The sequence below is a fragment of the Lissotriton helveticus genome, chromosome 2_1 (assembly GCF_964261635.1).
Source record: "Lissotriton helveticus chromosome 2_1, aLisHel1.1, whole genome shotgun sequence".
Classification (NCBI taxonomy): domain Eukaryota; kingdom Metazoa; phylum Chordata; class Amphibia; order Caudata; family Salamandridae; genus Lissotriton; species Lissotriton helveticus.
In genome coordinates, this window is record NC_136059.1 from 1,055,680,999 (window position 1) to 1,055,707,370 (window position 26,372).

General features: G+C 45.5%; 1 protein-coding gene across 2 annotated transcripts in view; it reads right to left on the reverse strand.

Annotated features, from left to right (window-relative positions):
* CEP78 (centrosomal protein 78) overlaps nucleotides 1-26,372 on the reverse strand; it is a 536,668-nt gene that overhangs the window by 472,949 nt on the left and 37,347 nt on the right. For both annotated transcript variants that reach the window (XM_078675855.1, XM_078675856.1), the window contains exon 5: nucleotides 5,581-5,684. In XM_078675855.1, coding sequence (XP_078531981.1) covers nucleotides 5,581-5,684 — 104 coding nt within the window. The remainder of the gene's footprint in view (nucleotides 1-5,580; nucleotides 5,685-26,372) is intronic.

Sequence of the window (26,372 nt, forward strand, 5' to 3'; positions counted from 1 at the left end):
TCTATCAAAACCAATTATGTAACTCTAATGAAAAGAGATCCACATGTAGAAAATATGAGATTGACTTAAATAGTAATAACAGGAATTGTGGGTTGTTTTGTGAGCTGGTAGTGCAGTGTAGAAATCCCCGGCTTCCTGTATCAATTATCAGGTGTTTGCTTTCAGATATTAGCAACTTTGAACAGAACCAGAAGGATGCACATTGGTGGCTATATGAGTGTTTATTTATCTTCTCGATTTGCCTACCCTGGTTTAGCTACTTAAAAAATATACATTTCTGAATAAATTATGGAGATCCCAGACGGATATGCCTGTAATCTATCACTTTATCCTTTTTTAAATATGGTTGGCTGTTGTTCATTTGCAGTGTGTCTTGTGGAACATACTTCACACACCCTGGTTCTATCTGGATGATATCAATGCCCTAAACAATCACATTGCATAAACCCTACACTTAACACTCCGGTCTGTTTGATTAATGTCTAAAGAATTTGACCTTGAAACCCTCATACTAAAGATCATATCTTTGCTTTCAATGAAGACTCATATCATCTTTTAGATCTGAGACATCAGATACAGGATAGTAACAACTAACACATCACCTTACCTAGGGCTATCTCAGGTGGACTATTATAACACGCAAAGCCAAGACACAATCATCCTCAAAGTTAAAGAAACACAAATTTAAATAAAAGGAAAGGCAATTTTGAGCCACATCCCCAGGATGCAAAGTCCATCCAACTGTACATCAGGGTTGCTCCACTGCTTCAAACTCCAGAAAGGGCCACAAAAAAACTCTCCAAACACCTCATTCACAGTAGAAAGAGCACCTATCACTCTACTCAGGGGCACATTTCTGGCTACCAACACAATTCCTTATCACATTCCTCTTCTGTAAAAGATTTTTAATAAGTATGCCTATTAACAATGCTCCATATTTAGGTTTACACAATATGACTGGGATGGAATGTAATCTGAAAAGAGCTGCCACGTGTAATCTCAGGGTCTGAACTGATTGTATTCTTATCTTGCAGTAAAGAAGATGTGCCACTTTCTTGGCCTGATAATTATGTTTGTTCAATACATTTATGTATAATGTATATGTAAACAATTCACAAAAAAATCTAAAGGTTAAAGTGAAGTTTTTACTCGTAATACCGTAGGGTATGTTTAAAATATAACTCTGAAATTCACATAAAAAACAGTTGAAGTGGAGTTATGGTTACAAAACAAAATGTAAAAAAAACAAAGAAATTCGCCAGATACGGTTCATTAAGCTAATCATAACCTGTGCCAGTCATGCCTCCCTATAACCTCACGTATTACGTCAATCATGACATGTTAGATGGCATAGTTGATGACATCACTGATGAAATATCAACTTATATCACTGATTACAAGTCAACTTGGAGATAAAAGCTAGGCCAGCCTTCTGAGTAACCAACCCACAATGCACACAACCTCTGGTAACATGCAGCAAGTACTGACCACAGAGTTTGCACACACAGTTAGGCTCTATAGACAACCCTCTGCAGTTGGTTAACACGCAGTGCATACAGTTCTCAGCTATGTATAAAGGAGTTACAATGGGGTTTAGCCTTAGGGACACATTTACATCACCACCATGAACTAAAACATCTCTGTGTGACTCACACTACAGTGTACATCCATAAGTTGTGTGCAATGAAGCATAGTCCTCAGCGAAGTCCTGCACCCAACAGTCCACAGCTAATAACCTCCCAGTTTACAATGTCTTAGTCGATAGCACTTGGTTTTGAGTATATAAGAGGGGCATGAGCCCAGCTCTCTACAGGCAGGTATTCTCTGGTGCACACAGTATTTGGCTTTATTTAGATGAGGTGGGCAACTGGCGTTGGCTTTAAGCCAGAACTTTCATTGAAATGTATCTCAGCAACCAACACAAGCTGCACGCCGCCTTTACCCTGTGAAGCAGAAGTTACTGCCTGTGGCCAAACCTTTCTGGGTTGCCAATCCCTGCAGCGTACAGTCTTCAACATGTGCAGCAGGAGTAGCCTCCATGGAATAGTCAATGTCCAAACCACGTACCCGTCCTTTTATCAACAGTATTCCTATGCCATATATGACCATAGTCCCCTTTTTCCTTATTTTTCTTTTTTTAAGTTTGTTAGGGTTCATTTAGTTTTGCAAACAGCAGTATCATTGATGAAGTTATCAGTGATGTCATTTTAGATGTAAGTAATACCATCTCTGATTTAATATGTGAAGTCCTAAGCACTGTGTGATGTTTTATTTTACAACTGTACTTTAACAGTTGAATTGAAATTGAAATTGAAAATAGATTTATAAAGCGCGATTGCTGCCCAATGGGCGTCCAAGCGCTGAGCAAGTAGATAGAGCTGGGCAGTGTGAGAGATTAGGACTCAATAGACCTTGCAAACAGAAGCGTTTTAAGTTGTTTGCGGAAGGAGAGCAGATTCGAGTTGGACCGGAGTTGGAGAGGGAGTGCGTTCCACAGTTTCGAAGCGTTTAGAGAGAACATCCTACCTCCGGTCCTAGCTCTCCTTACTTTGGGAGTCACAGCCAAGAAAGCATCCGTAGATCGAAGATTTCTGGATGGGTGGTAGTGGGTGACTAAATTATTACAGATTGTTGGGCCTGTCTTCCAGAAGGCCCGGTGAGCAATACATAGGGCCTTGAATGCCACTCTTTGTTTCACTGGAAGCCAGTGCAGGCTTTTCAATCCGGTTCTGGCTGACTGGGTGCGTGGGATCTGCAGCAAGGAGCGGGCTGCACTGTTTTGTACCACTTGCACTTGCAGTGTTTTTTTTTAGTAAATTTCAGGTTTTTTAAAATAAACAATATGGTTTAATGAGAAAATCAAAAAATAACTTCACATTAGCCTTTACTTTAAGTGAATTTCTGTAGTTTTTAATCATGTTCAAAATGGAAGTTTTCTCTGCACTTCAACCCATGTTTAAATCTAACCACTGCTGTGCATTTACTTTGGTTTTGACCTGTAAGCAATCACTGCAGTCTCTGTAGAAAACGTTTGTAGACAACTTAACAATTAAAGAACATGGTGTGTAGACATATAAGGCAAGGGTTGACGGCATATAATATTTTATGGTAAGACCTTTATCCTAACTGTACCAAGTGATGTATGTGCGGGCGCTGTACCCCAACCTACTCCAGTAGGCTAATCTGCAACGTGTTTTAGCTTCGAGTGTACTCAGCATGGGTAGACAGATCATAGGAGCCCAAAGGTCAGGTTCTGAGGATCAAATCAACCAGCAGCTTTTGTCTGTGTGCAAAGGAGGGTGGAGTCCAGGATATGATCTCTAGCAAGTCACTGCGCCAAATCATTTGTTTGTGTTTTACAATACAAAGTGGACAGCCTCTGTTTGTCTGCAGTGGGAGCGAGACCGCTGTCTCAAAGTTGTATAATTCCTCGAAAGGGGGCAGGACCGGGACTCAGGTCAGGCCCTGTTGACCACTCCCTTTAGTGGGGAAGGGAGCCTGACAGTTCTGACGATAGCTGTTTCGTACTGGGGTGTAAGACAGCTTGGCAATACTGCCTTTAAAGGTTCCACAACCAGCCCCTTCAGTCCGTGGAGCTTGCTCTGGAGTTGCATTATGGAATGGAGAGAATGGGGTGGCGGTGAAGGAGCTTGATAGTTCCATCTTTTGGCGGATTCATAGTCGGGCTCTTCAGACAGTGAGCTTGCCAAGGAATTGATTATTGCAGGATAGGTGGGGAAGGATGGAAGCTTGGTGGTTCCACCTTTTGGTGGTTTCACAGCTGGGCACTTCGGTACATAAAGATTGCCCTGGTATTGGTGTTCTGGAGTTGGGGTCGGGGTCGGGTAGGGCAGCTGAAGCTTGGTGGTTCCACTGTTTGGCAGTTTTGCAGGATGGGCCCTTCAGTCCGTGAGCTTGCCCAGGCATTGGATTTCTGGGGTGGGGATGAGGGAAACAGGGTAAGCTTGGTGGTTCTGCATGGAAACATGTACATATTTGTATGGTATTTATATAGTGTGAATCTATCAAAAAGGTAGCAAAGTGCTGTACATGCTCAAAGATAGGCATAAAGTCAACAAGAGATAGGAGAATAAGCTGGGTTGTGGACAATGAATGCATTGTGATGTAGTGTTCTAAAAAAAAAGATGAGTTTGCAATTTCTCCCTAACTGGAGCACCATTGGGGGAGTCCTGATGGATATGTGGATATTTTTCCAGATTCAGGGTCCATAGATGAAAGGAAGGGTCTTGTTGTCTTGTTTTTCCTTTTTATACTTCTTAGTCTGCAGTCTGATGGTATCCTGACTGGGGATGTGCTAAAAGCCATCAGTGAAGGCTAGTAGACCTGGAAAATAAGTGGGGATGCTAGACCCGAAGGCACTCTAAATGAAAACAGTTTGTTTGAAGATGGTCCAGGTTGGCAAGGGGAGCCAATGAAGTTCCATCAGGACAGGGGTGATACGATCGTATTTCTTCAGGCCCTAGATGACACATGCTGTTGTGTAGTGTTCCCCTAAGGGGTGCCAGTGTGGCATCTCGGAGGCCATGGAGTAGGCCATTGCCACCAGATGGGAGAGTAGCAGACTTGAACAGCAGTGCTGAAGTCCTTCTGGAAGAAAACATTTCACTTTCTTTAGAAGAGAGAGCTAGTACTAGACCTACTTTTGTTTTTTGGCAGTGTGTTCCTTGAGAGTGAGATTGGTGGTCCAGGGTGAATCAAAGTGAGTTGGCATTTAGTGAATGTTCTGGTTTGAAGCCATCTAGGTTCACGTTATTGAAGCAAATGCAAAATTTCCATAGGAAATGCATTTTTTTCTTTCTTTAATTAATTTGGCGCCATATGTTGAATATATGAAGATAACATCCTAATTTTTGCAAGATTAATTTTCGAATTTTTTAAAGACATACTATACATTAAGAAAAAACCTGCACCCCATCACTGCGCTCCTCTCGATCTCACACTGCATCACTGATGACATCTCAAATTATATCATCAATGGCATCAGTTCTGAACCTCTGTAAGCCACATCCCACAAAAAAGACAAGGCTACCATGAGTTCATGATTTCTCTTCTTACACTCAGATCCCTGACACAATCTTTGAAAAGTTGAAGTGGTTGAAAAAAGGATTAAAAAAGAGCATCACAAACTATGTATGCCAAATTAAAATACACCCTTGCATTTGCTTTCTTCCCATTTAAGACCTGGTCTGTGCTGAAAACAAACGTACTTATATTAATGAGTCATTCGTTTGAGAAGATATGTTCACACTCCTAAGCTGAAAAGACACAGTTAAGATTTGTGATGTCAACCCTTTAGATAACGTAGTCTATCGAAGTGGGAAAATAAGAATGGAAGAAATGGTGCAAGAAAGTAAAGGACAATCAACATGAGAGGTGAAGTAACGGCAACAAAGACAAAACAAAGTATGGCACAAGGGAAGAAAAGCATTAAAGAAATTAAGAGGAGAAGGGGAAGGCAAAAATAAAATAAGGGAGTTTTTGAAGCTTTTGGGAAGCATGGTGAGAAAACTCAGAGGTGGATTATAAATGCAATAATATTTACACACAGCCTCAGTCTACCTTTATTATGTTAGCCATGTGCTCAGCTCCTAACCAGGTTAAACCACAACCTGTAAAATTGACTGTCTTGATGGTGGATGAGTTCTTCACACTTTGACAAATAACTGGAAAAAAACACAGAAACAAATGTTGCCATTAAACCTTCTAATGATCAGACTTAAATTTGCATTGCTTGATTAACTAGGTTACTTCTTGGAAACAAAGGAAACCATTAAATATAGAAAGTACAATTCAATGTAAGCTTTTCTTCACACAAAAAAACAAGCAGAAAATAAGCAGGTGAGAAAATGCTGTAAGTTTGCATGAACACTGTTAGACGGGGACCTGGAGGGTCGGCCGAGCACAAGGGGAGAGGCCGCCGGTGAGGGCCGTCTCCAGCGAATCGTACAGATAAGTAACTTCCCCCCCACAGATGGACACCACACGAGGATCAGATTAATACTCTTTATAGGCAATTCTTGAAGTAAGGTAGTACGATACAAGGGGTTCAGGACACGAGGATCCTCTCAATTCTAGTCTCTAGTAGGGAAAGGGGGTAGCGGGAAAGTCTTGGTACCTACTGGTACTGAGGTGAACGGTGGTAGCTCACAATCCTCGAGCTCGGCGTTCGGACGGGTCGGGCCGCGGCAGCGCCAGCAGGTCCCGAAGAGGTCGTAGGTGGCAACGGACCGCGGCAGCGCCAGCAGGTCCCAACGAGGATGACGATTACAACGGGCCGCGGCAGCGCCAGCAGGTCCCACGAGGATGAAGGTTGCAGAAGGCCGCGGCAGCGCCAGCAGGCAGGACGATAGTTCACAAGGCAGGGCTGCGGCAGCGCCAGCAGTCCGTCAAGGATGAGTTCTTCTCGGTGTCTCTCGACTCCAGGATACAACTGCCTTCCTGCTCTGGGGCTGCCTCAGTTATAGGTCTGGCGCCCTTTGATGTCCGGACCCTCGCACTGGGAGGTCGGGAGGTCCGGGATGAGGGAGTCCAGACACCCAGCAGGGGGGTGGAGCCAGCACCCGGGGAGGCTGGGGGCGAGCGGCACCTGGCGGGGGAGAGCCATCGACACTTCTTTCTCCCATTAACCTGCCAAGTGGTCCGTCACCTCCTGGGTGGATGGTGGTGCCGGGATGTCGGGGCCTGGCCAGGCCCAGGGTTGGGGTCGAGCTGAGGCCACGCGGCCGCGTGGTGCAGTGTCCAAGATGGCGGCTGGGCCGGGCAATGGGGTTGACGGGGGCCCGGGCCCGTGACACAGAGATATCCGGGAGCAGGCGTCCCGTAGGGGACGGGTTGCGGGTTGTTTCTGCGGGTAGCACCCGGAGAGCCGGTGTCTGGGCCCTGTCATGGGGGGGAAAGCGAGCCCTTCATGGGGCCTGTCCAACATGCGTCCCCCCCAGCTGAAGGCGGGGAGAGTCACCCATCCTCTTGGGGACTCTCCTCGTCGAGGCGGAAAAAGCGGGACAGGCCATCCGCGTTGGCGTGGTCTTGGCCAGGGCGATGCTCCACAGTGAAGTCCATCCCCTGCAGGGAGATGGACCATCGCAATAGTTTGGGGTTCTCCCCCCGCATTTGCATTAGCCATTGCACGGGCCGATGATCTGTTTGTACCCGGAAGTGGGTTCCGAAGAGGTAAGGCCGGAGCTTCTTGAGGGCCCATACTACTGCGAAGGCCTCTCGCTCAATGGTGCTCCAGCGCTGTTCTCGGGGCAGTAGGCGTCTGCTGATGAAGGCCACTGGTTGGTCGACTCCCTCGGGGTTCAGTTGGGAGAGGACGGCCCCGATGCCATGGTCTGAGGCATCAGTTTGGACGATGAACTCTCGGCTGTAGTCGGGGGCCTGGAGCACAGGAGCGGTGCACATGGCGGCCTTCAGTCTCTCGAAGGCCGCTTGACAGTCGGGAGTCCAGTTGACTGTTTTTGGGTTGGTCTTGGATGTGAGTTCCGTGAGGGGCCCCACCATGCTGCCATAGTCCTTCACGAACCGCCGATAGTATCCGGTGAGCCCCAAGAAGGCTCGGACCTCGGTTTGGGTTACGGGGGGGCGCCAGGACTGGATGGCAGCGATCTTGAGCTGGAGGGGGGCCACCAGACCGCTCCCCACTTGGTGTCCGAGGTAGGTCACGGACCCCTGGCCGATTTGGCACTTGCTGGCCTTGATTGTGAGGCCGGCCTGTTGGAGGGCCTGCAGGACCCCTCGGAGGTGGCGGAGGTGGTCTGACCAGTGGCGGCTATACACCGCGATGTCGTCCAGGTATGCGGCGCTGAACTCTTCGAGGCCCGCTAATACCTGGTTCACAAGTCGTTGAAACGTGGCTGGAGCGTTTTTCATGCCGAATGGCATCACTCTGAAATGGTAGTGTCCATCCGGGGTGGAGAAAGCGGATCGTTCTTGTGCCCTGGGGGTGAGGCCGATCTGCCAGTAGCACGCCGTCAGGTCGAAGATGCTTAGGTAGCGGGCCGCCCCCATGCGGTCGACTAGTTCGTCGGCTCGGGGGATGGGGTGAGCGTCGGTTCGGGTGACAGCGTTCAGACCCCGATAGTCGATGCAGAATCGGAGCTCGGGTGTGGTGCCCGGGGCCGCCGCTTTGGGGACCAGCACAACCGGACTGGCCCAGGGGCTGTCCGAGGGTTCGATGACTCCGAGTGCAAGCATCTTGGAGACTTCTTCTTGGATGCAAGTGCGTACCCGATCTGGTACTCGGTACGGCCGGTGTCGGATAGGAGGACTGTCGCCAGTGTCCACGTCGTGCAGGCACCAGGGGGTGACCCCGGGTGTGAGGGAGAATAGGCTTGCAAATTGCAGCAGGAGGGCCCGACAGTCTTGGCGCTGCTCCGGGGTCAGGGCCTCGGAGAGTTGGACCCCGTCCACTGAACCATCTTTTTCCCCGGTCCCCAGTAGGTCAGGGAGGGGCTCGGAGTCCTCTTCCGCTCCACTGTCTGTAGCCATCAACAGGCTGAGCTCCGAGCGCACGAAGTGGGGTTTGAGTCTGTTGGCGTGAAGGACCCGGAGGGGGTTTCGGGGGGATTCCATGTTGATGAGGTAGGTGACGGGGCTCTTACGCTCGATCACCTTGAAGGGCCCCGTCCACTTGTCCTGTCAGGCACAAGGTTCGATGGGGGACATCACCCATACCTGCTGGCCAGGCTCGAATTCGATGGAGGAGGCATGTTGATCGTACCACTTCTTCATGTCCTCCTGACTGGCCTCAAGATTGGCTTTGGCGATCTCTCTGAATCGCCGGGTCTGATTACGGAGGGTCAGGAGGTACTTGTAGACGTCTGGAGGGGTCTTCAGGGGGGCCATATCCCACTCTTCTTTAACTAGGCTGAGGGGCCCGCGAACAGGGTGTCCGTACAGGAGTTCGAAGGGGCTGAAGCCGAGGGACTTCTGGGGGACTTCTCGGTAGGCGAAGAGGAGGCACGGTAGTAGCACGTCCCACTGGCGGCGTAGGGGTTCTTCCAGCCCCATGATCATCCCCTTGAGAGTGCGGTTGAATCGCTCGACCAGTCCGTTTCCTTGCGGGTGATAGGGGGTTGTGAATCGGTAGGTGACTCCGCACTGTTGCCATAGGGATTTCATATATTTTGAAATAAAGTTCGTGCCCCTGTCGCTGACGACTTCCCTGGGGAAGCCCACTCGAGAGAAGATCCCCATTAAGGCTCGACCTACCACTGGTGCTGTTACAGTTCGAAGGGGAACCGCCTCAGGATAGCGGGTGGCGTGGTCCACCAGGACCAGGATGAATCGATGCCCTTGTGCTGTTCGGGGGTCCAGGGGCCCCACAATGTCTATTCCCACCCTCTCGAACGGGGTGGTCACAACGGGGAATGGTTGCAGGGGTGCCTTGAGTTTGCGTCCGCTCTTCCCGCTGGCCTGGCAGGTCGGGCAGGACCGGCAGTTGTTGGAGACGTCATTTCTCATTTTCGGCCAGTAAAAGTGAGTCACCAGGCGGTTGTATGTTTTGTCTTGCCCCAAGTGTCCAGCCAGGGGGACATCATGGGCCAAGTTCAAAAGGAAGTCTCTGAAGCGGAGGGGCACCACCAGCACTCGACTGGCCCCCAGGTCCGCTATTCTTTGTTCGCTGTACAGTAGGTCATTGTCCCAATAGATCCAGTGGGCCCCTGCGGTGTCTCCTGCGCTCTGGGCGAGCGCTTGCTGTCGCAGTCCCTCGAGGGAGGGACATGTCTTTTGCTCTTGCCGGAATTGTTCTTGGGTGGGCCCCCCTTCCTGACGCCACTGAGCCAGGTCTGGAAGGTCTTGGGGCTGAGTGGGCTCTTCTTGGGTTTGTTCCGGGGGTCAGTAGGGCTGGAGTCTACCTCTGGAGCGATCGGGGGAGGAGGTGCTGGCCATTCGGGTTCTTCAGATCTAGGGATGTTGTCGGCGGCCATGGACCGGGTTGTTACGCACGCCCAGCCCGGGAGGCCCAACATCCCCAGGTGCTCTCTTCTTTCAACGGCTGCCCACGGGGAACTCTCGAGATCGTTCCCCAGGAGGCAGTCCACGGGGGCATCGTCGCGGACAGTCACTCTTAGCATACCGGACACTCCTCCCCATTCGAAGGGGACGCAGGCCATCCGACACAGGCTCTGCGAGTTGTCGGCCGATCGAACGGGGCAAAGAACGTTTGGCAGGATCTGTTCTGGGGTCACCAGGTGACAACGGATGGCCGTCACACTGGCCCCTGTGTCACGTAGGGCTTCGGCCTTACGCCCATTTATGTTCACCCACTGACTGTATTTCCTGGTGTTGGCTGGTAGGGGAGCCCGCGGGATCAGGTCTCTTCCCCCTAGGCAGGCCAGGGACATGGCGGCAGGTTCCCACTCGGGCTGCTCCTGCTCGTACTCTTCAGGCTCTTCGGAGATTTGCTCTTCTCCTAGGGCGGCGGCAGCCACCTGGCGGGGCCCGGGGGTCTGGTTCTTTGGGCAGGTCGGATCACTGGCATAGTGGCCTACTCGCTGGCATCGATTACACGTAACGTTGGCTCGGAACCCCGGGCGCATCGGGGGGTTGCCCCGGCCGGCCGGGGGCGGGGTGTTGCTTGCGGGAGCGGCCGGGACGGCGTCTCTGCCCCGGCCCTGTCCTCCTCCTCCTCCTCGGGGACGATGATGACCATGGTTGGTTCTGTTCTGCTCGGTTGGCCCATTCCGGGTCACTCGGGTGCTCTCCCATCGGTCAGCCTCGGCGGCGAGCTGTCGTGGGTCAGTCAATTTACTGTCGAGGAGGTGCTGCCTGAGCTCGACGAAGCAGTTGTTGGAGAGGTGCTCCCACACAATGAGGTTGAAGAGCTGCTCGTAGGTTGTTACGTTGCTACCCTTGATCCATCCCTCGAAGGCTCGGCTGAAATAGTTCACATATTCTATCCAGGTTGTACCCGGGATCCGGGTGCAGTTGCGGAACCTCTGGCGGTACATCTCGGGCGTCAGCCCATATCGACTGAGGAGGGCGGCCTTCATGTGGTCATAGGACGTCATTTGAGGGTCCGGAAGCTGCAGCAGGGCAGTCATGGCGATCTCGTAGGCCTTGAACCACTGCTGTATGTCGTCGTTCCGATAATATTCACGGACCACATCTTTGGGGATGTGGACCTTCTGTTCGGTAGTACCTGGGGGGCGCGGTTGTTCGGGCACCCCTAGGTCTTTGTTCTGTTTGCGTATTTCTATCTCCGCTAGCTTGCACTCGTGTTCGTATGCCAGTCTTTTTTCTTCGAGTTCTCTCTGTCTCTGCTTTTCCTCTCGCTCTTCTTGGAGCCGTAAGTGTTCTAAGTTCATCTTTTGTTCTGCCAGTTTCAATTCTCCGTCTAATTTGAGCCGTGCCAACTCTAACTCGTGTAGCCTATTTTTCTCTCGTTCTCGGATCTCTTCCCGGGAGAGATCCGTTCTCCTTTCTTCCGTCAGAGTGGCGTTTGTCTCCGGGGTTTCGGCGGTATTTGTCTCTGCCCAGGATTCTAGGGCGTGTTTGAAGTCCTCTTTTGTGCTCAGACCGGTGGTAGCAATGCCTAGTTCTATGCAACATTGTTTTAGCTCTCGGTGGTTGTACTCTTCCAATTTTTCCATCTGGAATTCCTCTGCAGATCCGCTCTCTCTGGTCGTCATTGTGGATTCGTCGTAGGGTGAGTTACTCTCTGTACGGTTACGCGTTGGTTCGGATCCCACCGCTGCCACCAATGTTAGACGGGGACCTGGAGGGTCGGCCGAGCACAAGGGGAGAGGCCGCCGGTGAGGGCCATCTCCAGCGAATCGTACAGATAAGTAACTTCCCCCCCACAGATGGACACCACACGAGGATCAGATTAATACTCTTTATAGGCAATTCTTGAAGTAAGGTAGTACGATACAAGGGGTTCAGGACACGAGGATCCTCTCAATTCGGGGGGGAAAGCGAGCCCTTCATGGGGCCTGTCCAACAAACACTATTTCAGTCTCCGAACCAAAGTGTTATCAAAAAGGAACATCTAATAATGATCAATCTTGCTACGATACGTTTGTGATGATTTGTGATAATTCAGACCTACAAGATTAAGTATTTTGGGACGCAGCTCTTGACATTTCATTTCATTTTATTTGGCAAAACCCGACTCCAGAGTCCTTTACAATTATAATTTTTCTTTAAGTCAAGAATCAGTGAAATACTTAATTCTACAGAGAACTTCAAGGAAATGGTGCTGGTTTACAAAGCACACAACTGGACATGGCGGCAAGAAGTGGCAGCTCAGGTGCATGTGTATCCTCTTCATGGCCCAGTCCCATTAGGATTATGATGTAGGTGTCAGACCGCGCTCTCCTCTCTACCCACTTAATGTGCCATGTGTTTCATGTTTCACGGACGGGCGGGGAGCTGTCGGTGAAGCTGCAACGAGTGCATCGGGTCGGTGTAGGAGTTGCAGTCCTGTATGGTCTAGTGAGGAGGTGCTAGGCAGCTTTGGGGTGTTGCATACCTCAGGTTGCGCACGGCGGTGAAAGACCTATACACCTCATTCCCAAATGAACGGCAAACACATAATGCATTTAAATTCCCCTTACTTCCTTACTTCTCCAACACGCCAACGCCTAGTCACTCGGCACTCGGCACAAAGGGAACAGCACCGTACACAGGAGAGGACCCTACGGAGATGGGAATACATGCTGGGCACATTCTTAACTCAGGAGGACTGGGAGTACAGTTGATAGCAGAGGCAAATGCTCACATCGAACTGTAACCTGCGCATTATACATTTTAAATGTATACAGCAAGCATACTATTGTAGTGTAGCTCCTATCATCCCAATAGGCTCTGCGCATTGGAATAATACCTACAGCAGTAAAGGCCTAGACCAGACGTTAACTAGGTCTACTACTGTCGATACTAGACTTAAAGTTTTGGGTTTGCCAGCTTAGCTCAGAGTTCACTAGAAACTTTCTCGAATGTTCAAGGAGGACTTAACTTCCCTGATTAGACAAGAAGGGATTTAGTTTCTGACAACCATAGAACATGACAACTTTGCTCTCCCCTAATCAAGAGTAAATCTCGAGAGTCGTGTGAACAAAAGGCAATTTATTTTACTCAGTCAGTACGTGCATTCTTAGTCTCATCAGAATGTAGAGAAAAGGAAGAGACGGGCGTGTTCAATAAAAAGGTGTTATTTATTGATCAGTCTCTTTTCTCATACAAGAGAAATGGATCGATATTATTGCAATACTTATAGTTAAGTAAAGTGCATACATTAAAAGCAATAGTATAAAATAATACTGTAAAAACATTGATATGGTTTCTAAGCCATATGATGTTTAAAATGATTAAAATAGATTACATACATATATACATTTGACTAAACGTACTCAACTGGTGTTTCTAAATACGCCTACCCCGTGTACCTGACCTAAGCCTAATACGTGGGCGGGAATAGAAAGTTACAGTTTAAGTTAAGTTTGTTTTTGCCAAGTGAATAACTAAAGAATTCTCTGTGAGGGGTTATTCAGTTCTGTACCTGGAAGTTAGGATGAATGAGGAATGGTATCTCTTTCTCTGCTCTCGATATTCCAGGCTGCCTGCGAGGGCTACCCGGAAGCGCCGGTGCTGGGTCTCTCGGCAGGAGAAAGCAGCTTCTCTCAGCGCGTCAGGAAGGCGGGGCTGCTGCCAGCGGGGTCTGCTCTGCTCTGGGCTTCGGCAAGTATGGCTGCTCCGTCTCGTCACCACGCGTGTGTTTTGCATAGGGCAAGATCGGTAATATTTATACCTTTAAGGTGCCGAGATTGACGTAAGGATGGACATAGATACGTCAATAAAGATGTCATACGACTTGCTCGTTAGCACATTCTTTCGCTGAAGTTCTCGGTGAAATCAAAACAATGGCCGCACGGATTTTCCAGGTTGTCATAGGTTTGATTTGTTATGAGAACTCCGTATGCCTTATCAGGGGCTGGAGGAATATCGCTTGTCTAATTAGATCTCAAGCGTTATGACCTAATCGGATAACACGTTCCTGTGCCGTAGTGTGACTGCGTCAGATAACGGTATCTGCATCATGGGGGTTTTCCTTGCCTCATGGGCTGACTGTTAGTTAACTTGTTGGTTAGTTTAACTAGAATAGGGTCAGGAATAGGGGGATCGATTCAGAACCTATAGGAATACATGACACCCACTCCACGCTAACTATGGACATATTTACTAATCTAGGCATAGTATAACATAGTACAACATACTATAGAGTAGTGTGTATACCTTACCACCCCAAAATACATAAATGCATTTCGAAATTTTCAAATATACGGAAAATTGCAGTCATATAAATTGTATGCACTCAAGCTGTATAATAATGCCAAAGTAATCACGCATTTGTATACATTATTGCTTATTTGGTATATGAGAAATTAGACATGAAATGGCTTCTTAAATACAGAAAAAAGTTTCGAGACCATTCCATCATAGAATAACATATATGTGAACATACCAGCGGGCAGCTAATGTCTATAAAGTATCTAAAAATAGAAATCTTAGTTCTCTAGGAATAGTTTCTTACTTTAAGCAGAAGATAGTGTCCCGAAAAATTGTAAAAATTAATTTGGGGCTGCTACAAATTGCTGTCCGTGAACTGGAAGAAAAATTGTCCATGTGACTTTATTTTTAAAGTTGAAGGCCGAATTCAGGGAACGCCGAGTGCGAGCTTGCTCAAAAGTCTCTATTTCTGTTCGGGTGAGAACATCATATCATTTAGGCTTTCGAAAAAACTGTCAACAGCTTCCTGGGAAAGTTCCACTAACTCGGAAATAGGTGTAATCATGCATTCATGCGCATGATTGTCTCCATTGACATTCTGATTCATATTGATGACAGAAGGTCGTACCTGATCGATGCTGCTTTCATCTTGAACTTCACTACCCCTCAGTCGTAGTGGTGAAGCTTCCACGAATGCCGTCATCAGGATTGGCAGCCTTTGAGGGCAGCACAAAGCATGAACCTTTATCGGGCTCAACAATGTTTCTGCATCCATTGGCGCATCCGATTGTAGCGTCAGACAGGTGTCTAACACGCATTCTTCTCCGCATAGCAGACACCTTAGTACAGGTAAAACACATCTTTGCCACATTGGTCGAAATGATAGAAACCAAGTCATGTTCAGGTCTCTAAGCCGGGAGAGTCCCAGGATTTTTGTTATCCGGTCCCGGTATCCAATGGCTAGGATTGTTTCTTCCCTTGTCGCGAGAGTTTGGTCTGTGACATGGGTTGCCATAACGAAAAATAAGGACTAAGAATAGGATTCCTGCAATTAGTCCCAGGATCAGGGGAAGTCCGCCAAAAATCAAATGGACGAAATCTGGAAAAATACCCAGTATGGCTTTGAATGGTGTTAATGCCATCGAAAATACTGTCTTAAATACCCCTGAGATCCCATTGGTATCAGAAATATTTAAGATTTCGTTCAGGATTTCCGCGAAATGTACGGGGGAATTAGTTGATAATAATGTATGTATCTCTGCAGTCGTCCTTGCGACTTGTAGATCATACGTTTCTTTTGATGACGTGAGCCTTGTAGGCGTCTGAAGAAGCACTGTTTTCATTCTGCTTAAAGTATCTATTCGAATAGAAGTAATTTTCAAATTGGGCCATGCCCTTGCCTCCCTGTCTGGGAAGGAGCTGGGGAACAATGAGCGTCCACAGCACTTGACCTTCGCAGTCGTAGTTACTAGATAAGGAGTCCCGGGCATAAGACTACAGCATCTGCGGTCTACAATTAGAATGTAACTCCCATTATAGAGTCTTTGAAAGAATGGTTCTATCTCAGTTGCAGGTGTGCCTTGCTGGTGACATGAAAGGTTGTATGAATTCCCTTCACAGGCTCCATGCAAACTAATTCCGTTACACAGAAGCGTGCCGCTTGGTGACATCGCACAATTATTGCCACTAAGAAACACTTTCTGTCCTTTATTACTGACACATGCATGTGAATAGGGCAGGTCCCATGTTGTTTTAAGGTACCCCTTTCCCAATTTCTCGTACATGCCAGCCTGTATATATTTTTGGCAGTATTGAAACCTGAAGGTTGAGATTGGAATATTTATTATCCCATGTATTATCCATTCACTGACAGGTCGTTCTGACATTGTCACTGGTAATCTTTCTAGTTTTTCAATGCTCAAGATTGTATAATCAGCACCCTTTTGTGCCATACTGATTTGTCTATCAGTAAGGTTAAAGATTTGGAATAGTGACGTTGTGTTGATTAAACGCCAAGGCACATAGCCTGAACGCAGATTTTGTAACGTCCAGCCAAGCTGTACAATAGAACGCAATTGAGACTGACCGTGTTGTAATAACAGTAAGTCCTGCTATAATATGTCGATTGCTGAAGACACAATGCTGTCCAAAGAAAAAATTCTGGAGGACAGAGTCATTAACCCATTGTCCACTACAGAAAGTGATTTTTCCAAATTAATACGGTCAATTTCCCGTATTTTCTCTGCTGTTTCAATTTGAGTAACTTTCCAGGCCTCATTGTATGCTGCATATACAGAGGCTGCTATGAAACGCTTTTGACGCTGTTTGCGTGGTCCCATTATGAAATCACGCAAGTCAGCACCATCAGTAAGTAAAGTTAGGTGTTGCTTAATTTCTGCCAGTGTGGAAGTTTGTAGCCATTGAAGGCATAATTTGCCCACACTGTAGGTGGTTATTATCCCTGGGTGATGTCTTTGAGGATATCTAGGGTCTGGCCTGGTCATTTTGAACCCCTGTGTTTTGTTCAGGAATCTGTCTTGACAGTTATTAGTATCTGTGGGCCAGATCAACCACTGTTTCCAATCAGGATGTGTTCTGTTTTGGTTTAATATATAGTTTACGTCTATCTCTTCATCTATAGAAGTGTTGCTAAACATTGCTGGTTTTGGAATAGACGGTTTATTTAGATCTTTGATTTTGGCCAAGCCAAGACAGGTGGTTTGTTGGACAGTGTCATTTAAAAATATAATTTGTTCCGGGATCATGCAGGCTCTAAACAGTGATTCTATACCCTGTACTTGCCATTCTTTTGTACCCCAAACACTTTTCAATTCAACATTTTTGTCCCAGTAATCAAAACCAAAAGTATTCATTTTTTCAAAGAATGAGTCTGAATATATCAATTTTGTGTTGGTTATCATGGTTTTCATCCCTGTCTTGTTCGACAATTTAAAATAAAATGTTTCAGCATTACTTGTGTTAAAACCTGAAAAATATGAATATTTGTCGTAAACGGTTCTTGAGCTCCCTTTTGGAGGTGTAGCACAATGTTCCCATTGATTATAATTTAAAACATTTCTAGGCTGTGCAGATCTATGTAGAAAATGGTTACCATAGTGGTTATAGCAATACATACTATCATAATTTGTAGAACCCTGCAAATAATCATGTTTGGTAAATTTAGCAGACATTACTAAGTCAGACATCATATTATTAATGCTTTCGAAGTCCCAATCATCAGCAAATGAGTTCGGTTTCACAAAGTCACTCAAGGAGATCTTAATTTGGTGGGATATTTCAGGATCTCGACCGGACCATAAATTTCATAGTCAGTGTTGTCCCATGCTACCCCACCCGGTATAGGATTGGCTGTGAAGTTGGCTGAAGAAAGTTCTCTTTTCTCGACGTGTGAAGATGTGTGTGGTTTGAGGATCAAGTTGATTTTCTGACTTGCTGTGTCCATTTTAGCATATTTTCCCTCAATGAAGCGTCCCAAAGTTAGTATCATGATGAGCCAAAGTATGAGGATAAATGCACCAAAACCCACCCAAAATTCAATCCATGGAGAAATCAGATATGTTTCTTTCAGTTGTTTCAAAAGTTCGTTAGCTTTATCTTTAAAGGTTTTTGATGATGGCTGTGTCTTTGATTCACTGAAGCCTTCAGAGGAATCATCGAAGTTTATGAAGTAGCCGGATGCAGTTCTGTCAATTGTTCCAATTGCTTCAGGATTTCTGTTTCTTGCATTTTCACTTGGTACTTCATTGTAGATTGGTGTGTCTCTGCTAAATGTTTTTATTTGGGTTTTCAGAGGTCTGAGTTCTATTGCATTGTTGCATAGTCCTTGTTGTTCTTCTGTAGGCGTTTCGAATGTGATGAGCCTCTTTGTTAAGACCTCTGTATTGGTAGCAAACCTTGGTGTTCTGCTACTTATTGGGAGTCCACTTGGCCTACTGTTTGTTATCGGCCACATGATTGTGGTTTTACCAGGTCGATGGATACAACTCGGTTCTCCTTTTTACCAGCAAGTGGCGGTAGTACAACTGATCTTGTCCCGTTGACAGACAAGACAGGAACTGCTTTTCTGTAAGAAGGCCCAAATTCCTTCTTTACCGCGATCTTTTCCCTGACTAGATCCCCGACTTTTGGAATCCAGACAGGTCTTGCTGGGACAGGTGGTGGTTCTTCAGTGGTTGTTGGCTGTTGTTTCAACTTTATGTTGCTCAGGTCTTTTCTTGTTTTGTTTAAGTCCTGTAAAATAGCCAAACGGTCTTTGATATCAAAGCTTTTTCCTTTTACCACTGAAGTCTGACTGTCAAGGTCAGAGATAATCATCCTAGTTCCGAATAATAATTCGTATGGACTGAATCCCTTCAGAGAATTTCTTGGCAAGTTATTTAGACTACGTTGGACACTTATTAGATGTTTGACCCACCCAGCTCCCGAACCTAATATCCTTTCCGTTATAGATTGCTTTATGCCTTGGTTTTTTCTTTACACCATCCCGTATCCCTCAGGAAGGAAGTGAGAAGATTCCCGCTGTGCTATGCTCATTTGGCCATGTTTCCCTTCAGGCTGGAGGGCTAGATTGAAAACAATGGTCAGACGTAGCACGCTCTTAGCGTATATGCCATTTAGACTCGCAAATCTTTGTATAACAGTCCAGACGTCAGCCGAGTGCCGAGGATCTACATTATAAGTGGAAACTAGCCTGTATATGTTAATCGCAAGCCATGCTCTTTACTGGTGATATTATCTGCAATCAGATTCCACCGTGTTACACTTCTTCTCTCCCCACTGCGATTTCTGTTGCAGTTTGGGCAGTTTTTTACAAACATGGTGTGATGCAGGCTCATGCCTGGCCACCAGTACCTTGATTGTAATTCTTCCAGAGAATCTTTCAGTTTGAGGTGTCTGAGACCCTCGCCCATATGTGCGTCTGCGATTAACAACTTTCTCCTGTCCATGTTTGGAATCACTCTATCCCCCACTCCAGGGATTCGAGCAAAAGGGACGGAGTTTGCATCGATTATGTATGTGTAATTGAGTGGATAGTTGATTGGTAACGCTGAGCAGTCGCCTTTTGATGACGTTTTCACCGCCAGCACTGTTTCACCGTCAATGTATTTTAATGTACGCTTTTCTCGAACTACGGGAGCCGATTTAGTGGCTGCCGCTGCGGCCGTTTCAGCCAATGAATTCCCTGCAACGTGAACGCCATCACGCTGATGACTCAGTGTATGTATCACGTGAGTCTTTGGTAGTTCTTTCTGTAAAAGAACTACTTGTTCCCAGAGCAGTTTCTGCTTTATTAGTGCATCTGTGTCATCTTTGTAACCGTTCCGAATCCATGTCTGCAAATCCTTGTTGTATGATTTGACGCAGTAATATGAATCGGACACTATAAGTGTCGGGAATTCGCGATCCGCATTATCTAGCGCCATTTTCAATGCTATTATTTCAGTTTGTTGTTCTGAATTAGTTTCTACTGAGTGTGTTTTTGTTAATAGAGGTCTCAGTTTACCTCCGCGCCACACTTCTTTTGTAATCTCACATGTGGGGTTGTATGCTTGTTCTCCCCAAACGGAGGGTTGAGCATGTCCGTTCGTATAGATTACACAAGCGTATTGTCGTAAAGGCAGAATGTCGATTGGCAGAGGGAATGTTTTTTCATATTCTAAATTTTTTAATTCTTCTAGTTCTGGATCAAAATAATAGTATACTTTGTCCGTTGTGATTGAATTCACCCATTGTATCCACTTTGGATTCAATGGTGTTGTTGGCAAATTACATGGTGTTGTTAATGCCTCAAAGGATGATTCAGCTGTTCTGATTGTGATATGTCTACTGTCAGCTTGATCTTTTTCTCTAGCTATTGCGGTTTGAACTGCATGAACAATTTTTTCTTTTTTACTGAATTTTTGTTCAGAATCTGTGTACAGGTGTGATTTGAATGTAATTGGTACCTTATCTCCCTCATTAGAGGTCAGGTATGTGAATCCGCATCTCCCTGGGATGACTCGAATCACAAGATTGCGTGTATTGTCACGTGTTTCTAATTTTGTTTTAATTAGCATGTCTGTTTGTAAGGATCTCAGAATTTCTGTGTGTATTTGAGTCCAATTGGATTTCTTAAAATCTGGTTTTATTAGATCATAAAGGGGTTTAACCCTTTCTGCGTAATTTGCAATGTATGTTCTTCCGAAATTTAGGAAGCCTAGAATTGACTGTAGGTTTTTTAGTGTTCTAGGAGCTTGGATTACGGCACATTTCTCTAGGAAATTGTCAGCCAGGCTTTTGCCTTCACTTGATAATTCATATCCTAAGAACAGGACTTTCAGATGGGCAATTCTGGACTTTTTAAAGTTGAATTTGTAACCCTCTGCTGCGAACCCAAGTATTATGGTGTTCACTCTCTTCAAGTGAGTATCCAAGTCATCATCTGTTAAGTAAATGTCGTCGACATAAGATAATGCTTCATCATCATATATTTGTAGTAATTCTGTTACTCTCGCTGAGAATACTCCCGGGCTGTTCTTGTACCCCTGGGCTAACCGACAGAATTGTTTATGAGTGCCATTTATTGAGAATGCAGTTAAATATCTGCTCTCTGGTGCTATGTTTTGACAAAAGAATCCATTAGAGATGTCTAAGGTTGTTTTGTATTTTTTGAGCACTATGTTATTCATTAGTGCAGCACTGTGTGAGTTTTGCACTGCAAAGGTTTTGCAACATGTGTTAAGGTGTCGGTAATCCAAAACTAGACGATATGAATTGTCTGGTTTGGAGACCGGAAACAAAGGGTTGTTCATTTGTGAGGTGCAAGTTTCAATCACCCCCTGGTATTCTAGCTGATCTAGTATTTCATTTACCTGTTTTTTAGCTTCTTGCTTAATTGGGTACTGCCTTTGTGCAGCAGGTTGCGATTTTAACTGGATTTTGTGAGGAGGGGAGTCCTCATCCCATCCTACGTGATTTTTATATAAAGCAGGAGCTAGAGCCACTGCCCACTTTCTAGCAAGTGTGTATTTTTTATGAATTGGAATTTGATTTGAGAAGGCTGGCATAATTACTTCTTCGCCATGAGGGCACTCCCTAACAAACTCTGGTGGCCAGTCTTTTTCAGCTAGAAGGATGTCATAGCCCTTGGAGAGATTATCCCAAAATAGTCCCCTTATTTTCCTAGTCTTATCTCCCTCTATACGTAGTGTTATTTCGTATATTTTGTGAGGTTTGCTAACTCTGGTGTCTGCAGTTTCTACTTGAAGATATTCATTCGTGTCCACTGTCTCCAGATGATTCATAAGGACTTTGCGAGCTATGCTCACTTCTGCTGCGCTGTCTAGCATTGTCTGAGCCCACTCTCCGTTTTTCAGTTGTGTCCTCTGAATTCTCGGCATTGTTAACTATTTTAATGCTGGCTACCTTCTTTTTTGGAAATTGTAATTTCTTTTTTAGCTGAGCAGGTTCCTTGTCTTTGGACTTGGCGTGCTCTTCTCTTTGTTCTGATCGTCCTCTTCTTTCCGATTTCTGCGAGGAAGTCTGAAAAGATTGAGAGGGACGTGTATCAATGTCTTGATATCTATCAGGCTTTTTTATATTATCCCTATTTCTAAAGTTATATCTTTTCCCAGAGGGGTCACTCTGGGGTGACCTTTGTCTCTGGTTTGGAGATTTTTCTCTTCGCCTAGGAGACCTCCCTCTGGACTGGAATTTCTTTTCTTTAGGATTGGATTGTTTGTTTCCATCCCAGTTCTTTTTTGGTGAATTATTATTAAAAAATATTTTTTCTGGACTTTCAGTCAGTTGCGGTTTTACTGGTATTCCACCTAGACTGTCTCTACCTAGTTCCTCATAGGATTTTTCTATGATTCTGGCAATTTCAGCTGGTTGGTCTGCTATATCTGTCTCTTTTAACCTCTGGCGGATCGCCACATTCGCTGCTTCTCCCTTTATGTTGGCTAATAGTATAGCCGAGACCTGCTTGAAGTCTTTCAGTAATTTCATACCAAGAGTTAAAGCGGGTTCTGGACCGTATTCGTCTTGAATTTGTTTTAGCACATCTGGTATTACCGAAATGGATGGAACACCGTGCGTTTTTGTGTAGATAGAAGCAAAGACTGTACCCCAAGTGTCACAGTCCTCTATGTGTGGTGCGATTCCCATTGGGAGACATATAGTCAGAATCCTGTGTTTTTCTAACGGGGTGGTGTCAGGAAACACCGCCTCTATTTGGGTGATTTTTTGTGCCAACCAGAATGGTATTTGTTCCCGTTTAGTCGGTACTTTACCTAGGCAGGATTGGATGTTCTGTGGTGTAATTATATTTGTGTTCCCCTGGTGAGGGGTCAGCTGTGGAAGTTTAATCGCTGGCTGAATTGTTGAAGTCCGCATCACATACTGTACTAATTGTCTATGAATTTTTATTAATTGTTTTAGCTGTGTTAACAGCTCTGCTGTAGACATCCCTTCGATGTCTGGATGTGGTGTGTATCCGGCTAGTACCGGCCACGTTGCTCCTGGTCTACCTAAAGGACCGAGCCTGGTGATGTGATTATTATGTTTTAGGGCGCCATCAAATAAGAGCAAATGCTCTTGAAATTTGAGTGGTACTTCCACCTCCTCGAAAGGAGTGTACGTTTCAGGAGGTTCCTCTATTTTGTAATAGTGGAAGTACTTTGTTACAGCATTTGCTGCTGGAAAATGTATCCATGAATAGTATACCTCTGTCTGCCGATATTCGTGTGCCTCAATTACGAATATGACTGTGCCACCTCTAGGTGTCAGTCCATTTTCTATAAGTTTTAGAGTTATAGATCTCCTTTTGATGACCGGGATGAGTATTATATCCCCGTCCGCGTCTTGCAGTGCAGTATCAGCTGCTGCTATTTCAGCTGCTAATCTAACTGCCTCTCTGTCTCCTTCACTGTCTGACATTGTATTGTCCAGAAGGTTATTTTATTTGTTTGCAGATCAGGTTTCTTATGGAAACAAAGATTAGATGCACAATATTTTGGAACAGTGTATCCTTCAACGTTGACTATACCAAGGACCATACATAGGAGTTCCCTCCTGCGAGGTCTGGCGGATATAACCTTTCACCCACTCCAGACGTCTTTGGAGTATTGTGGGAAAAGGGGTCTGAGTGAGAAAGCACGACTGAGTTACTCTAAATGTCTTACGTTCGTTTTATCGCCCTTTCCAAACGCGTTGGGCGCCATGTAGTGTAGCTCCTATCATCCCAATAGGCTCTGCGCATTGGAATAATACCTACAGCAGTAAAGGCCTAGACCAGACGTTAACTAGGTCTACTACTGTCGATACTAGACTTAAAGTTTTGGGTTTGCCAGCTTAGCTCAGAGTTCACTAGAAACTTTCTCGAATGTTCAAGGAGGACTTAACTTCCCTGATTAGACAAGAAGGGATTTAGTTTCTGACAACCATAGAACATGACAACTTTGCTCTCCCCTAATCAAGAGTAAATCTCGAGAGTCGTGTGAACAAAAGGCAATTTATTTTACTCAGTCAGTACGTGCATTCTTAGTCTCATCAGAATGTAGAGAAAAGGAAGAGACGGGCGTGTTCAATAAAAAGGTGTTATTTATTGATCAGTCTCTTTTCTCATACAAGAGAAATGGATCGATATTATTGCAATACTTATAGTTAAGTAAAGTGCATACATTAAAAGCAATAGTATAAAATAATACTGTAAAAACATTGATATGGTTTCTAAGCCATATGATGTTTAAAATGATTAAAATAGATTACATACATATACCTTTGACTAAACGTACTCAACTGGTGTTTCTAAATACGCCTACCCCGTGTACCTGACCTAAGCCTAATACGTGGGCGGGAATAGAAAGTTACAGTTTAAGTTAAGTTTGTTTTTGCCAAGTGAATAACTAAAGAATTCTCTGTGAGGGGTTATTCAGTTCTGTACCTGGAAGTTAGGATGAATGAGGAATGGTATCTCTTTCTCTGCTCTCGATATTCCAGGCTGCCTGCGAGGGCTACCCGGAAGCGCCGGTGCTGGGTCTCTCGGCAGGAGAAAGCAGCTTCTCTCAGCGCGTCAGGAAGGCGGGGCTGCTGCCAGCGGGGTCTGCTCTGCTCTGGGCTTCGGCAAGTATGGCTGCTCCGTCTCGTCACCACGCGTGTGTTTTGCATAGGGCAAGATCGGTAATATTTATACCTTTAAGGTGCCCAGATTGACGTAAGGATGGACATAGATACGTCAATAAAGATGTCATACGACTTGCTCGTTAGCACATTCTTTCGCTGAAGTTCTCGGTGAAATCAAAACAATGGCCGCACGGATTTTCCAGGTTGTCATAGGTTTGATTTGTTATGAGAACTCCGTATGCCTTATCAGGGGCTGGAGGAATATCGCTTGTCTAATTAGATCTCAAGCGTTATGACCTAATCAGATAACACGTTCCTGTGCCGTAGTGTGACTGCGTCAGATAACGGTATCTGCATCATGGGGGTTTTCCTTGCCTCATGGGCTGACTGTTAGTTAACTTGTTGGTTAGTTTAACTAGAATAGGGTCAGGAATAGGGGGATCGATTCAGAACCTATAGGAATACATGACACTATACTCCGGTGAAACTACACAAGTATGACTTACGAGATGAAGACAGGTGTCACAGATGTAGGACCACGGGAGCAGACTTCCTACATATGGCATGGGGATGCCCAAGGGTTCAACAATACTGGCAGGAGGTGACTGATGCTCTCACTACTATGCTGACTGATCAGATACCTAATACACCTTTAGTCTGTATTTTGGGAATACATAAGCTTAAGCACGCTAGACGATGGAAACTTTTAGCAGTGGCGCTGTTATTAGCCAAAAGGTGCATAGCCCAACGATGGGGTAGCAGGCAAACTCCTCGTAGTAAAGACTGGGTCACCAACATGACATACTGTAAGGCACAACTAGAAACTTATGCAGAAGAAATACCCCAGGCCTCTAGACCCAGGGACCTCAGGGAGCCACTAGTGCAATGCCGTGGCTCTATACAAATGGATGAATGATTGTATACTCCATACTGTGCAAAAGTAGATACTAGGGTTACCCTTCTGGGTCAGACTCCATTGCTAAGACCATGAGTATTTTGCATAATGTTGTAAATTGGAGAATTAATTTTTTCAATACTGTAGGGAAAACGATGTACTTGTGAGTTTTATAATAATGATTTTAATTTGAATCAAAAACCCTCTAAGTACTTTTTATATTGTTTGGAAATCAATGTTTCGATTGCTTGGTTGGCATGAAATTACATAATAAATAAAAACTTGAAACTTAAATTCCATTGAGAATGATCGTAAAATCCAATCAAGATTTATAATGTACTTGCTTAAAGGGGATTTTTTAAATGCTCATGGATAGCGGGAGAAATAATGTCCTGGAAAAATTAAATGTGCCGGATATGGTTTCATACACACCCCTTTTTTCTCACTACAGGTGAATTTTATACCATGCAGACCTGTTTACTTCATTTCCATTCTTCAATGATCTCCTCAGGCAAATTACATTTTGGAAAGGGGTCGGGCTTGGAAAGTGCAATGATGCAATTAGTGTGGACAGGTAAAACAGGATTAAAAATAACAATAATTTTTTCTGTAGAGGATTAAGGGGCAGATTGAGCGTATGGAGGACAGGGTACTCCGCCACAAACATGGCACAGTACCCAGTCCCTCAAACGCTTGATCCACCAGCTATATTTTTATAAACCAGGAAGACCGTCATCTTCCAAAGGCAGAGCCACTGCTGACTCAGCCTTCTTAAAGATGAATCCAACTGAGACGAACCTGCCGCTGAGATATTGAAGATGTTGTCAATGATTTGGTCAAAAGGAACAAGAAATCAAACAAGGAAAAAAATACGTTTCCCACACCACAACTGAAAGTTTGCACAGTGGAAACCATGCTTGGTCAAAGGCTGTGGAAAAGAGGTTGCCCTGGCCTACTTTTTTCTGCTGTGCAAGATCACCAACAAGAGCAACCTTATTGATGCGTTAAAGGTGAGAGCTTGCTAGTGGCAGGAGTTGCAGCAGTATCTGATGGAGTGTGCTTGTAACAAGGAGCCCTGCATTCTCAGTACACCATGAACAGA